The 16,814-nt window shown below is 40.4% G+C and overlaps 1 protein-coding gene across 1 annotated transcript in view; it reads left to right on the top strand.

Annotated features, from left to right (window-relative positions):
• The window catches only part of TANC2 (tetratricopeptide repeat, ankyrin repeat and coiled-coil containing 2), a 370,144-nt gene that overhangs the window by 337,346 nt on the left and 15,984 nt on the right, over window positions 1-16,814 (top strand). Inside the window, exons 20-23 of the mRNA XM_083378993.1 lie at window positions 2,913-3,036; window positions 10,334-10,509; window positions 13,202-13,334; window positions 14,753-14,844. Of these exons, the coding sequence (XP_083235119.1) occupies window positions 2,913-3,036; window positions 10,334-10,509; window positions 13,202-13,334; window positions 14,753-14,844 (525 nt within the window). The remainder of the gene's footprint in view (window positions 1-2,912; window positions 3,037-10,333; window positions 10,510-13,201; window positions 13,335-14,752; window positions 14,845-16,814) is intronic.

Here is a 16,814-nt window from a genome sequence, read left to right as displayed (position 1 = left end):
ACCAGACCCAAATATAATTTGCTCTTTGGGTAGCAAGCTCTTTTCAATTACCAGCCTCAAACTGGTATAAAAGATATTTGGCTATGATGTTGGTTAGATTAATTGGTTTATAATTTGAAGGATCACCCTTATCATCCTTTTTATAAATGGAGACCGTAATAGAGAATTCCCAACCATTTGGAATTTAGCAGGAATTATTTATATGAGTAAATAAACCTACAAGTAAGGAAACCCACCAGTCAATGTGACATTTAAAGAATGGAGGTAGGTAGAAGATCTTTCACAGGAGCAGTAGATCATTTTGGGATTCCTCTAATCCACAACTTGAGTCATTGGCTGTAATATTCTTCCCACATGTAAACAGGTATAGGAATGTCCAAGAAGAACCTACATTCCCCAATATTCCTATGACTGAGTGCCAGAAAAAGGCTGGGTTTTTGGCTGCTAATTCTATGTTTACTGAAGAGAGGACAGTGAGACTTCTTACACTTGATAGTTTTCTTATACTTTTGTCTAAATGGAAGTATGGTAATGTGATTATTATTTGGATGGATGGTTCCCTGCTAAACACATAGCTGTTCTTTTTCTCAGTTAAGTCAAACCAATGAGGGCCCTTTATCTGGGACCTTCTGGGGATGCCTTTTCAGTTAAGAATTTTCTTAATCCTACAGTTTGGTTTTCATAGGTTGTAAGTACAGGATTGATATCTTTCAAAGGTTAAGTCACTGTGTTTACCAGGGTCAGGATTTGATATTCATATATTCAGTCAAAGCCCTCACATCCACTCTGGCACATTTTATCCTGTCCTGGTGGACCTCTAGATCAGGGGTCCCCAACCTCTGGGCCTTGGCCGGGCCATGTGAGTAGCAGGCTGGCGGACAGGTGAAGACACCTTAACTCGTATGAGCAATGAGCCAGTGTGCATGTGTGTGCAGCTCAACCTTTGCAAGGTGAGCTGTGCACATGTGCGCACCAGCCTGGCTATTGTACAGATCGAGCTGCACATGTGTGCCAGCCCACCGCTTACATGGCCCGGTTCCCTTCTCCTCCCACCCCCCATCCACAACTGGGCTGCCAAGCTGCAAAGGTTGGGGACCGCTGCTCTAGATGAGGTAAAACACATCTATCAATTGTGATGTGCAGTCTGAGTGTCTGCAGAATTTAATAGCAACTGATTTCTCTTACATAAAAAGTACACAACTGTGTTGTAGAAGCAGAAATTTTTTGAGACAAAAAAAAGTACAGAGGAATCAAGCTGTATTTCCTCCATCTTTGATTCTTCCTTATTATTCCTACTCATTTTAGAAAACAAACAATACTTTATCTTATGCCCAGAATTTCTATTTATTAAATTAAAACAAAATTTAAAATGTTAAAAGTAGGAGATAGTTAAAACAAAATATATAATAGTCAACTACTACTGTATGAGAAGAAAAACAACCATAAAGAAAGTACTCAATATTATTTTTAACAAATATCAAACAATTAATGCATACATAGTATTAACAATTGATTGCCATTCAAAATATTCTCTATGTTGGATCTCTATTTTATAGTTGAAAAAATAATTAAACAAATTGGCAGATATATATTAGATCAAAGCAAACAAAATAGTAAGATCTGGAAATATACTGTGTATCAACAAATTAATAAAGTTTTTGAACGTATAATTACATTAGAAAAATTACATCAAAACCATATTCATTTTAAATTTCTCAAAAAAATATTAAGTCTTTACTATGCTGACTTGACTCTTTTTCACTTGACAAATGAAAACATTAGTTTTGTGATAGGTTAAAAAAAGGCCAATAAGCTGTTAAATAGTAAGGAAAACCTGAAAAAAATAAACATTTTAATTATATTATTATAAATCCTTATGCTGAAGTTCCCTCATGTAGTTGAAGAAACAATATTAGAAAAAGTTATCCACTTGAAACTGGGGGTACACTGGTTGAAGCAAATATATATTTAAATAAACCAAATTGTGATATTTGGTGACAAGTAAATCAATTAATAACATTATTAGGAATATGGGTGATTTAAAAAGAATTAGTTTTATATTTATAATCTGGGCAAGTTTCCCTTTAATTTTTTTATGTAAAAGGGGAATCAAAAACAAAAAAACCCCTAATCTTTACTGTATTGGTAAAATAACTGTTCTTTCAGTGATTATCCTTATAAGTAAAAGTTCTAATTCTACATAGTAATAAAACAAATATGGTAAGGTGTTCAGCAGGAAAAAAACTGCCAGTCAATATAGAAAGTTAGTCAGTATGATAAGCTATCTTCTGAAATGTAGAGGAGCCATAAATCTAAAGAAAGGAATTTAGGTGGAGAAGTTGTAGGGTGAGATGTCAGGAGAATCCAGCCAATAAAAAGATATTTAAATCAAACCTGAAGATCTATCATAGGAATCTCTATTCAGTAATAGGCCACAATAATTACAAAAGCATTAAATATTTGTAAATCTCTAGGCTCACTCTTTAGGAATAGCCCACACAAAAATTTGCTCTTCTGCTGAATTCTTGTACTTAACTGTTTAGAATACTTCCTTCTACAATTAGGAAGAAGCTTGGACTCTGTGCTGTAGATGCTGGTAGCTCTTAGTAACTGCCATCTTGAAATTTATTTTGAATTGTTTAATCTTTTTGTGTTTCTGTTAAGGGGCATTTAATGTATTTTTGGGTCACAGAGCAAAAGGTATCTTGTGAGAATGAGATGGGATATATCCCATAGATTTTTTGTTGTTACCATTGCCCTGCCTGGGATTCCTCCCTCCCCCCCCAAAAAAAAGCTAATTGCAGCCAACAACCATCAAAAGATTGTCATTCTTAGCAGAAGAATCCATGATACTTCTGACAACATATTTATGTAGATGGTTTGTACCCAGTGCATTCTTTATGTGTTTTCAGATTGTCGACCTCTTGCTCACCCATGGTGCAGATGTTAATATGGCAGATAAACAAGGTCGGACTCCTCTAATGATGGCAGCTTCAGAGGGGCATTTGGGCACTGTGGAGTTCTTATTGGGACAAGGTTAGTGTTGAAAAATTGTAAGATTAAGGCCAAATCTTCCAGAATGCATACATCTTCTTTGATTCTGTTCTACAGTATTCATGTGCAAAAGAATAGAGATATGAGGCCAGTAGTGTTTATTTCAAGATCAATATATTTTCATTATAGTTGGGAAATGCCTTATTTTCAGCCAATATTTATATGTTTGGGAAATGTTTTGGATATTTTTTTAAAACAACGTTTCAACAATTTATTTTAATTTACAACACATACATGTGTTTTACAGAACCCCACCTACCCACTGCACCTATGTAGAAACCACTCTTATTTTTATTTTTGTAATCACATACTATTCCAAATGTAGACCACTCTGAGTGAATTGTTATCCAGGGAGTTAGATTATCAGTAATAATTTGTATCAAAAGTTTCTCTGTCCTACACAGAAACAAAGTGGCTTGCCAGTCATAGATTTTACAAGAAAAGATGTAAAAATGCTCTTCTATGGGATAAAGATCTCTCTCTATCCATTTCTGTTTCTTTCTAATTTATGTGGCACCCACCTTAATCAGGTAACTGTGGGCAGCTTACTCCCTCCAAAAAAAATACCACCCCACACTATCTAATAGCTGCAAGGTAATATCTAATTAAAAATAGCTGAAGTACTTCACAGAACTGTTAACAGAATAAAAACAAAACAAACATACAAGATCAATTAATATTATGTCCCCCTTGAGAAAAAGAGCCTATATCTTGAAAGCCTTCCAAAAGCCCAACCAGACTTCCAGATCGCAGAGGGGAGGCTGTTCTATCTGGGAGTCCCATGATATAGAAGGCACACTTCCTGAATATAAATGATATTATTTCAGAGAATGGACCTGGAGCATGTTTCTTCTGAAAATTCTGATATAGAAAATGTACAACTTAGTATGGTATAATTAAGGATGAATTTAGAAAGAGGCTATTAGTTTCTATTCTTTTGCAGTATCTTTCTGAGATGTTTGACACTTAAGGGAAAGTTTGACAGGAAATAAATAATAGAATTTCAAGGGTAGTGGACAGAGGAAGGAAGAATGTTGAAAGATAGATTAGTAACCACAGGAAGATGGGGAGATCATGTGTGCTATTCCTCCACAGACACATACATATTCTAGTCTGCTTATTTCCCCAAATCCTGGATGTTTGATTGATTTAACTGATAGGTGTCTAGAGGACATATGCCACCCATTCTCTTTGGAGTAGTCCAAAATTCCAGAACAAACATAGGGTTCTCCCAATTAACGTGCAGCCCCACTCATAGATTTTTTGCTCAGGACAAGATGATAGTAATATAATTATGGAGATGGCAGTATATAACTCTTTTAAAATGGAGAAATAAATGGATGCCAAGACAAAGTGCGGTCCCCAAGCATGAATTATAACTGAAAAGATAACCCATTTCCTCTAGTATGCTGTTAGCTGACCAGTAAACATAATCTGAATAACTGCAGATAATAAAGCAGATTATTATTATTATTATTATTATTTATTAAATTTTTATACCGCCCTTCTCCCGAAGGACTCAGGGCGGTGTACAGGGCAATAAATATTAAAAAACAAAGTACAAAAGTTAAAAAACAATTAAATATTATGCCCGATATATATAATAATTAAAAACCATGTTAAAACCCCAACCCCAAACCCATCAAACCAGGCCGGATTGCTCAAATAAATAAGTTTTTAGATCCCGCCAGAAGGAGCGAAGGTCAGGGGGCCATCCGAAGCTCGACCGGCAAGTGGTTCCACAGGTCTGGCACGCCCACAGAGAACGCCCTCCCCCTAGGGGCCACCAGTCGACATTCTTTGATCGGAGGCACCCTGAGGAGGCCCTCTCTGTGGGAGCGCACTGGACGGAGGGAAGTTGATGCCGGCCGCAAGTGTTGCCGTAGGTAATCCGGACCCATGCCATGTAGGGCTTTGTAAGTCATTACCAACACCTTGAATCTCACCCAGAGGGCAACCGGCAGCCAATGCAGCAAAGGTGTAACATGGGAGTATCGGGAGACTCCCAACACAACTCGTGCGGCTGCATTCTGCACCAGTTGGAGCCTCCGAGTGGTCTTCAAGGGCAGCCCCATGTAGAGAGCATTACAGTAGTCCAGATGAGAGGTCACGAGCGCATGAGTGACTGTACGCAAGGCATCCCAGTCCAGATAGGGCCGCAACTGGCGCACCAGGCGAACCTGGGCAAAGCCCCCCCTAGTCATAGCTCCAATATGATCTTCTAAAGAGAGCTGTGAGTCTAGGAGGATCCCCAAGTTGCGCGCCCTATCTACAGGGGGTAATAACTCACCCCCCATGGCAAGAGATGGAGTAATCTGAATTTCCCGGGATGCCGGCACGAACAGCCACTCAGTCTTGTCAGGGTTGAGCCGAAGCCTGTTCCTCCCCATCCAGACCCGGACCGCTTCCAGGCAACGGGACATCACGTCGAGGGCATCACTGGGGTGGTTTGGGGTCGAAATAAAAAGCTGGGTATCATCAGCATACTGATGATACCCAACTCCAAAACCACGAATGATCTCACCCAGCAGCTTCATATAGATGTTGAACAGGAGAGGCGAGAGGACCGATCCCTGAGGAACTCCACAAATGAGAGGCCTCAAGGTCGACCTCTTCCCCCCTGCCAACACCGACTGTGAACGTCCCAGAAGGTAGGAGGAGAACCACTGAAAAACTGTGCCTCCCACTCCCAACCCCCTGAGACGTCGCAGCAAGATACCATGGTCGATGGTATCAAAAGCCGCTGAGAGGTCTAATAGGACTAGGACAGAGGAACAACTCCTGTCCCGAGCCCACCAGAGATCATTCACCAGCGCGACCAATGCCATCTCCGTGCTGTACCCGGGCCTGAAGCCCGATTGGTACGGGTCTAGATAATCAGCTTCATCCAAGAACAAAGGGAGCTGCTGCGCCACCACGCTCTCAACAACCTTCGCAAGGAAGCGAAGGTTGGAGACCGGATGAAAGTTGTTTAATATTGCTGGGTCCAAGGCAGGCTTCTTGAGGAGGGGTCTCACCACCGCCTCCTTCAAGGTGGTGGGAAAACTACCCTCACTCAAAGAAGCAGTTATCACTGCCTGGAGCCAGCCTCGTGTCCCATCCCGGGCCGCATAAATCAGCCAGGAGGGACACGGGTCCAACAAACACGTGGTGGAGCTCAGCTTCCCCATGATCCTGTCCACGTCTTCAGGAGTCACAGGGTCAAACTCCTCCCAGATAACATCGACAAGACTGCCCGTGTCCTCATCGTCAGACTCTGCCCAGTCGGAGTCCAAACCAGTCCGGATCCGAGCGATTTTGTCCGACAGATATCGGCTAAACTCCTTGGCACGACCCTGCAAGTGCTCCTCCCTTGCCTCCTGATTAAGGAGGGAGCGAGTTACTCTAAACAGGGCAGCCGGGCGATTATCTGCGGACGTGATGAGGGTGGCAAAGTGGTTAGACCTTGCCACCCTCATCGCCGCGAGATAAGTTCTCGTGAACGACCTTAGTGGCAGCCGGTCGGATTCGGATCGACTGGACCTCCAACAGCTCTCTAGGCCCCGTCTCCGATGCTTCATCTCCCGGAGCTCCATGGAGAACCATGGAGCCCATTGGGATCTGCGCCGGGTCAAGGGCCGCATGGGTACAACTCGGTCGAGTGCCTCTGTAGCCGCCTTTTCCCAGGCTTCCACTAGGGCATCGGCCGAGCTGTGGGCAAAGGAGGCAGGTGGAGACCCAAGCGCCGCCTGGAACCACTCAGGGTCCATCAAGCGCCTAGGGCGGAACCATCTCATTGGCTCAACAACCCCACGACGGGGAGTGGCAAAATGGAAGACCAGCCGCAGGAGATGATGATCGGTCCATGACAGGGGTGTAACCATTGGAGAGCCCCCACCCAGATCATCCAACCACCATCCGGATAGAAAAACCAAATTGAGCATGTGACCCCCCCCATGAGTGGGCCCTGAATAACCTGCATCAGGTCCATGGCCGTCATAGAAGCCATGAACTCCCGAGCTAACTCAGATGATCCCCCCAGGGATGGTAGATTGAAGTCACCCAAAACCTTAAGTTTGGGGAACTCAATCACCAACCCTGAGAGGATATCGAGAAGCTCAGGCACGGCTGCTGCTACGCGACTAGGCGAAAAGTACACCAGCAGCAAGCCCAACTGAGCTCTAGGGCCGCATCTCAGGAGGAGGGACTCACACCCGACTATCTGGACCATGGTGGCCTCCCGCGGACATAAGGTCTCCCTCGCAACTACTGCCACTCCACCGCCCCTACCCTGGCCCCGAGGCTGGTGCAGCACCCGGAAACCTGATGGGCAAAGATCAGCCAGGGGGACACCGCCCTCTGGGCCCAACCAGGTCTCCGGAATGCAAGCCAGGTCCGCATGCTCCTCCTCAACCAACTCACGAATGAGAGGAGCCTTATTCATTATGGACCTGGCATTGAAATACACGAGCCTGAGCTCAGGTGGCTGCTCATCCTCGCTCCCGGTACCACGGGCCGAAATCAGAGGGTCGGAGCGCATCACCGCTTGGAGACAGAGGGGACGCACTCCCAGATATTGATACGGCCCTCTGTTCATGCACCTGCGGCCATTCCCTACCGCCGTGGGAATAGGCAATCCCACACCCCACTCCGGGGCCCCATAGGCACCCAACCCAAGCCCCGTCACGGCATGATCAATCCCAGGCCTGGTCTGAGAAACGGTTGGTGGAACCCCCCCCCCCCCAGTTTCCAACCAAACCTGTGAACCCACCCCCCTCCCTAACCCCACAAAAACTTTGCTAAAAAGCGCACCAGGGGCCTCTTATTAAATTTGTGATAGAGGCTCCTGTCCCTGCCCAACCATCTCTCGGGGTCCCAATAATTGGGCCCGTCATCAAGAGGAACAATGGAAACAAAGGCGGGTCGCGCCAAGGAAGGGGGGGCACCCCTGAGCGCAAATAAGTCTGTGCTAGAATAGGACAAATGGATCATTGTCCGGGTAGGTCCAGTCAGGCAGTCCCATAGTCAGTCAGTCAGGAAGATGAAAAATAGAAGGTCGAAAGTGTCCAGTCCACCAGCTCCCTGCCACTGAGCTGGGTACCTTTCAGGTAACTTCCAAAGTAGAACGGGCACCTCCCTCTCATTAAGATGACCTTAATGGAGAGAGGGAGGATCTATTATCAAGGCGACAAGGAAGTAAACATCATTCAAGCCTAGATTAAGGAGAACAGTATGAAAATATCTTAGACAAATACCCTGTGAATTCATTCAAGGATAAAAAAGGAAGGAGAAAGGGAAGCATATTCTGACTTGCAACATTCTGGGACTATAGCCATTCTTAATAAAAGTAGTTTTAGGCACACATGGCATCTTGTCTACAAAAGAGACAGCAATAATTTCCAAGAATAGCTGAATTCTGGGAGGGCCTCTTTTAAATGTGTAGGAAATGTCCTTTCCTAAAGCAAAACATTGATAATCACCAGCCCATCATAGATAGATACACAAACACACACTCCATCTACCCCCAGAAAAACAGGAGAAATACTGTATGAATTCAAGCCACAGGTAGCCGAGGAATACCAGAGACAATCCTGCTTCCTTGGATTCCACAGGCAAAAATAAATTCCAGGTAATACATCATGATGCTGTTCCAGTTATTGCACGAACTCCTCTTCCTCCAAGAGTCCAGAGATTGGTAATTTGAGTTACTTTTATCAGCAAAGACCTGTGCCAACAAAAGCTACACATGATTTCTCCTCAGAGAGGGTAGCTAGCTTAAACAAGACCATTGAACAGCAGTCCGTTGATGGAATAAGAGGAAAAATGTACTAAATCTGTTTTATTGCCATGATGTAGACTCAGATTTGAACTTGCCCCATTTTCACTTCTTATGTTTCTACACCAGCATTCCAGGTGTTGCTTTTGTTGTTTCATCTGTCTGAAGTCTGCAATAAGCAAACCAGCCATTCAAATCAGTATACAGAGGGAAGGCACTCAGAAGCAATTTCTCATAAGTTCACTTTGTTTAGAAAATACAATTATGTATAAAATCATTGAGACTCACCAGAATCATTTCCAGAATCGAATTCATAAGGCACCTGAGATCAACCTTTATAATTTATCAGTTTACCTCACAAAGGTCATAAGCAGCAATCAATCTCATCAGCCTTGAGTCATTTCAATTAAGTGGCCCTATAAATTAAATAAACTATTATCAGGATTGGGAAATTATATAATCTAGCACAGAGGCTAGCTATAATGTTGTCCATATCTAGATGATAATATATTGGCTGCAATGCACAAATAAGGTTGAAGTATAATCATTTAAGTATGTCTTGCCTGGAGTTTCTTGGAACAAACCCATATAATCATGGTGGCCATGAAATCTTTAGTTCTTCCCAACCCACACACTAAACCATAAAAGTTGAAGTCATCAGTGCCAGCAAGAGGTGCATTTCAACATACACTGAGTGACCATTTGAGCAACCTGGGCAAAGATTCTTTTGGGCAACAAGGAAGTCAGTAGATGAATTGGATCCCAGATTTCTGCCTCTGTCCTGATAATCTCATAATTAGAAAAAAATATTAGGCTAAGCAAATATGCAATTATACATACATCAACATTTTCTTGTGGAGAGCAAGATGACATTATATGTTGGAAAGAAGAAGAGTTGGCAAGATTTGGGATGCAGAGAAAGACTGGTGAACCATAATGGGTTATACAACCTTAGCTGCTAAAGGCTTCCTTGTTCATGAGTTGCCCAGTTGACACTCTTATCCAGAGGGGGAAAGTTATCATTTGTGAGACAATATGTTTTGTATCTCATTTTTGATCTCTTAGTCCCTATGTTTTGTTAAATGATTATATTCTTTTCTTTTACCCAGCAGGCTCATTTTGTTTCTTGTTTTAATGCAAGAATGAGATGTTTCTGGAGAATTTAACATTAGATAGGAGAACTAATCAAACTGATAAATTTGTCTCATTCTTAAGGAATGAGTAAAAATGCAGAAGAATGTTACCAGAATTTTGTTCCAATATGCAGTAAAAAAAGTTGAGAAGCCATTTTCTCACTATAAAATACTCTACAAGCTACTCCAAGAGCAACAAGCTATTAGGTGACTTTTTTCCCCTCTAAAGTATTTATCAAGCTAATATAAGCAGTATTTCTTGTAAATGAGATATATGCATTCCTAAATCATTATAAGACCAAACCTTTATGAAAGATTGCTACAAGAATGAAGTGTAGATAATTTTAGCTTGTGCAAGCACATAAGCAGCTTTGCTTTTTTTTTTCTTCAGGCTCCTCAATTTCCTTAATGGACAAAGAAGGACTAACGGCTCTTAGCTGGGCTTGCTTAAAAGGCCATATTTCAGTAGTGCGAGCTTTGGTAGAGAGTGGAGCTGCTACAGATCATGCTGACAAAAATGGGCGTACTCCTTTAGATTTAGCAGCTTTTTATGGAGATGCAGAGGTGGTAAGTTTTTATTATTTTTATTACTTGCTTGTTTGCTTATTTATTTATTATATATTATATATAAGCTGCATTGGCTTCCGGTTGCCCTCCGGGTGAGATTCAAGGTGCTGGTAATAACCTATAAAGCCCTAAATGGCTTGGGTCTGGGATATTTGAGGGAACACCTGCTGCCAGCATCAAGTTCCCTTCGTCCAGTGCGCTCGCAGAGGGAGGGTCTTCTCAGGGTGCCGCCGGTAAAAGATTGCCGGCGGATAACACCCAGGGGGAGGGCCTTTTCTGTGGGTGCGCCTGCCCTCTGGAACCAGCTGCCCGTGGAGCTCAGGACTGCCCCTGACCTGCGTTCATTCCGCCGGGACCTGAAGACTTGGCTCTTTGAGCTCTCTGGCCCAGGCTGAGAATTTTAACTGGGGTTTTATTTTCAGGGATAATTTAATCTTTTATTTGTCTTTTAACTTTGTATTTTGTATTGGTATGATTTTAAAATGCCCTGTAAACCGCCCTGAGTCCTTCAGGAAAGGGCGGTATATAAATCTAATAAAATCTAAATCTAATCTAAATCTAAATAAGAGAAAATAATTTATTTCATTTCTTTATCACAGCCACTGATTCATATGACACTGCCAAAATATGGGTACCTTTCCACTTTCCCTCAAACAATCTCAGTTTGCAGTAAAATGATCTGAAACTGGAAGTAAATGGCATCCACCGTTCTTCATTCCATAGTTCATAGTGAGGAAAAAATGGACTATGTAATCCAATACTTTCAGCTACATCTTATAAAATGTAATGGAAATTGAAACCTATGACACCTTTGTCAATCCTTCATATTTGATTTAATAGGTAGAGTTAATAGGGTGACTAACTGTCTTCTCAGACCACAGAAATTGTCAGTATTGAAAAGCTTATATGCCCTTTAAATGTTAACTTCAAGATTGGATTGGAGGGCTAAAGAAAAGGAACCAGCAATAAGCCTTGATGACTTCTGCAATAGTTCCAAGTATGTTGTAAATGCCAGTTTCCTGCGCCATTTGGGATTTTTGTGCAATAGGTTAGCCAGTCTGACAAAATGGTCTGGCTTGTCATACTCCTCCAATTGATCTCAAAAGAGACATCAATCCTAGTGATATAGTTAAACCTATGTTTAGACATATAGTTTACAATAGAAAATGGTAAAAGCAACACACCATGTTTCCTTAAAAGTAACACCTACCCCCAAAATAAGCCCTAGTTTGATTTTTGTGGGTGGGCCTAATATAAACCCTACCCCCAAAATAAGCACTAGTTTTTGGGCGAGATGGATGCCTAAAAATCAAGCTAGGGTGGGGAAACAGAGCTTACAATTGCAGCCAGGCCTCCCATGGATGACGCTTGCCTTGCCGGTCCACTTCTTCTGTGGCTGAAGAAGCAGATTCATTCTGCAGCTGAGAATGGAGCTCCAGCTTGCATTTCGCAGAGACCTTTCCAGAAGGCGTCTGCAGCCAAGTACTGAGATTTGGATTAAATCTGTAGCTCGGTTCTCGGCTGCAGAGGCCTTCCGGAAAGGCCTCTGACTGTGAAATGCAGGCCAGAGCTCCATTCCGAAGTGCAGAATGAAGCCACTCCTTCAGCTACAGAAGAAGTGGGATGGCTGGGGAGGAGGTTGTTGGTGCTGCCGCTGCAAGGTGAACGGAAAAGATACCCCCTGAAAATAAGACCTCTTTTGTAGGCAAAAATAAATAAATAAGCCCAGGTCTTATTTTGGAGAAAACATGGTTCTGGTAATGGTCTTTAAGTCCCTACATGGCATGGGTCCGGAGTACCTCAGGGAGCACCTGCTGCCGGCATCAACTTCCCTCCGCCCTGTGCGTTCCCACAGAGAAGGCCTCCTCAGGGTGCCTCCAGTCAGAGAATGTCGGCTGGTGGCCCCCAGGGGGAGGGCCTTCTCTGTGGGCGCTCCGGCTTTATGGAACCAGCTGCCGGTCAAGCTCCGGATGGCACCGGACCTTCGCTCCTTCCGACGCGGCTTGTTATTTGAACAAGCTGGCCTGGCCTGATGGGGGATGTTAGGTTTTTTAATGGGGTTTTTACATTGTTATTGTTTTTATCTGGGCTATTGTTTAATCCTTTTTAATTTTTGTATTCTCTATTTATATGTGCCCTGTTCACCGCCCTGAGTCCTTCGGGAGAAGGGCGGTATATAAATAATAATAATAATAATAATAATAATAATAATAATAATAATAATAATAATAATAATAATAATAATGGTATATACAAAGAAACTTAATAAATATAAAAGCCAAGGCACCTCACATGTTATCCTCAACCACAGAAACAGTGATCACTATGTGACTCACCACTAACAAGCTAGCCTTAATGTCTGTGAGAAAAGCCAGGTTTTTCGGTTTTCCAGAAAGTCAACAAGATCAGAGCCATCTGGATCTCTAGGGGAAGTGTTTCACCAGGCAAGCATCATTACCAAGAAGGCATGTTTCCTGGATTCTGCAAGGCATTAACGTTTTACTGATAAGACTGGGGACACATCCATCCTAATGGATCTGGTAGGATGGGCAGAAAAAGCTGCCAACCTTATATCATGTAGGGCTTTAAAGATGATAACCAGCATTCTATGAATCTGAAACCTCAGCTTAATCACATAATAACATTGATTGTTTCAGGATGATGCTGATTCAGTTGTTTGTTTATTTTTTAGGTTCAGTTCCTGGTGGATCATGGTGCCATGATTGAGCATGTGGATTATAGTGGGATGCGCCCCCTCGATAGGGCAGTGGGCTGCCGCAATACCTCTGTTGTAGTTACTCTCTTGAAGAAAGGAGCCAAGATAGGTAGGGAGGACATAAAGGGAATAATCTCTTCCATACCTTTCTTCGATGTAAAAACACTGTACATAGAGTATATTCCTGTGATATAGGCATACACAGTTTCAATATGCAAATGCTCAGCATTTCCATATGTGATGGTTGCAGTAATGATTTATTATTATTTATTATTTATTTAGCTCTTACAAACTAAAGAGAGCAATTCATAATAGTTCTTTGTCTAAAAATGAAAATCTAAGTAGCTGTGTTACGCTGGTATGCTGCCTACCTTGCTCTGTAGATGTTTCTAGGTTTGAGCATTACCTGCATATGCTTTTGTCTCTTAATTCTTGCCTCACAAAATTTGCTGCTGCTTTGCTGCCTGCCTCTCACTGCTGCTTTTTCCTTTTTTAAAATTCACCTTCATCCATTTTTTCTCCCTCTCTTACAACTTTGTTTTTTTCCTCCTATCTTCCCCCCCACACCTCCCCCCAAAGGCTGTCAGACACTACCAAGTCGCCCACGAGGTATATTTTACTACTGCTGTCATCATCAACCTTGGTGGTCTAACAGCTCTGCCTTTTCTCTTCTACAGTTTTGCCTGCCTGTCTTCTATTCCCCACTTTTAATTTTTCTCATCTTCAAATAATTATTTTTTCTTACTGCTGCAGAGAATAACTTGAACTCAAGACTAAATTCACTTATAAAATGCTGCAAAATATGTAAAACACTACACATTTGTTTTCACTGAACCTTCTGAAATGATTTCTATGATGATAAGAGCTTCAGAAGCTGATAATTTACTAACCGAAAAACTCATTCTGAAATGATTTGTTTATTATTTTTGTTTTTGAAAACCAACACAAGGTAGTGCAGAACTGGACTTTTGAACTGCATTAGGAGAATGTACTTTCACAGATAAGAATTTAGTTTGAACTGATTTTTTTTCAGAAACACTGAAGTTTTAAAAGATTTTCACATGGTAAAATATTATAATTATATTATATAATTATAATTATTGACACAGAAAATTTCAGATATATCTGCATCATATTTTGAATTGCACACCAATAATTTATGTACAATGACATAGATATTTAATTTTAATTCTATTTAATATTAGACTTGTTCTTCTTATTCATTTTTCTAGAATGTTTTCTTGGTAATGCCACTAAGTGAATATTTTCTCTTTGGAAATGACTCACGTATTTATGACTTGTTTTAAAATTAATTTAATTATAGTATTGCAAAGTATATATTTTATTCACTGACATATAAAACCCAACTTTTTTTCTGGGAGAAAGTTGCTTGTTGATTTGACAGTATCAAGTTGTTCTCTCCATCAGAAATTATCTGCCCAGGATGTTTTCCCATTTTAGCTTTCCTTCACTGCCACCTTTTGCATTGTATGAGTTTTTACCCATCATGCATCCTGTACACTGCAGGTCCAGCAACATGGGCAATGGCCACTTCCAAACCAGACATCATGGTCATCCTGTTGAGCAAGTTGATGGAAGAGGGAGACATGTTTTACAAGGTAAGATGGAAACTGTATTTTTATATTTAATAATTTAGCTTTTGTGTTAAAAAGAAACATTTATCATTCTATGTTTATAGGGCAATGGAAATATATATCAGAAATTTTAATTCATAATGTAGGCAGTTCTGGCAATATTTTGAATTGTTAAATAAATTATAATTCCCTAATTCCAAAACTAAAAAGATATATTCGTAGCCTAAATTTAGAGTAATATATGTAAGTTTATGTATGTAAGGCATTTATGTAGTTGAAACTCATTATCATCATCATTTTAGCCACTGTCTATGCACTGCAGGATGAAGGCCTCTTCCACATGTTTCCAACACTAAGTTAAATACTATATTTGCAGATTTGATGACCCATATTATTTTCTATGACCAGTGGGACAAAATGAATTCTTTGATAAAATGCAAAGGGTCTTTTAATTGTTCACAGTTTCTATAACATCTATCCTGTGTTAAATTGTCCAATCTGAGCAAAAGGGAGTCTTTATATTCTTTAATATCTGAAATAGCTCTCTGGGGCTCAGATAGTTTTCTTTATTCTGAAATTTAACATAGGCATATATTTTATTTATGAAAAAAATAAAATAAAATTCAACCCAAGTTCTATACAGTTCAGGGTGAAGTCATGCATAGACATGATACTTGATATCTAACCATAATTAAATCATAAAGATCAGACTGTGAAATTGTCTCTGTTAATTTTAATTTCTCACTTTTCCTTCTCTACAAACCATAAACAACTATGGCTAAAATTTTCTTGAGTTCTTTTCCTGGGGAAAATCAATGCTATAATCATTCATCCTTTTATAATTTTCAGTCTGGATTATTGTACTGTACATTGTGTGGACCTGCTTGTAGAAACTTTAGTTAGCCTGAAATGTCACTGTGAGAATCTTATTTTCACTTGAAAGACAGTCCATATTCTATGAATTTGATCTCAGTCTGACTCATTCCTAGTTTGTTTCTATGATCACATTTCTGATTTTGCCCTTTAAACCCTGTTAGACTGGAGTATCTCTATAATTACATCCTCCCAATTGCCTAGGAATGTTGCTGTATTTCTGCAGATTTTATTGCTGCCATCTTCTGATTTCTCCTTTTGACAAGATGCTTCCTGGTGAGGATTAAGGAAGAGACAATTTTCAATTGTGGCTTCCAGATTAGAGAACACTCTCCCTTATGGGATAAATTGGCTTCTAAAGTACACCAAATATATTTTCAGTATAGATTTCTTAATCTATTTACCTCCATTCCCCTTTTTTAAAAATGGTGTTCATTAGATGTTTTATTATGTTGTTTAAACCTGTAATTTAGTAAATAGACTTTATAATTAAATAAACCAGATTCCCATCATAATCATTATTTGAAGCTGGTTGGCAAACATTGCTTATAAAAAAATCTGATTATCACTGATTTTTTATTGCCAGGGCAGGCTAAATCTTTAATCATATTTATAGCCCTTAGGTGAAAAACAAAAACCATCATTTACATTAAGAAGAGTCAGACTGAACTGGGATGAATGAATTTAGACTGTTTGCTATCCTATTGTAATAACAGTTGTGAAAATTAGAATCATTCTATAATTATTTCTGTTTTTAGGCCATTTCTCCATTAGTGCCAAACAGTGTCCTCTAAAATCATTCAACTATTTTGAAATAATATAAAACCTATTGTCGTATTTTATTTCAGGATCTCGTAATTCTTTTTAAAATTGCTTTTACTATGAATGCTCCAATAGAATAATGGTTAACACACTTGCCTTGCAAATAGAAGATTGCTAGTTCAAAACTTAAAGAGAAACTTATTTTTTAATTAGTATTTTTCCCCAAAAGCTTTCTGCTTTTCTCCATGTTCTTTGGAGAAAAAAGAACTCTAGTAGCATACTGTTTTAGGATTTTTGCAGTTGCCTAAAGTATAAGAGTTTTATCCATCAGGATTAAATAGCCCATAATTTATTTGGCT

The sequence above is a fragment of the Vipera ursinii genome (assembly GCF_947247035.1).
Source record: "Vipera ursinii genome assembly, chromosome: Z".
Lineage (NCBI taxonomy): Eukaryota > Metazoa > Chordata > Lepidosauria > Squamata > Viperidae > Vipera > Vipera ursinii.
The sequence above is the reverse complement of the archived record's forward strand: the minus strand, read 5'-3'. Positions and strand labels throughout refer to the sequence as shown.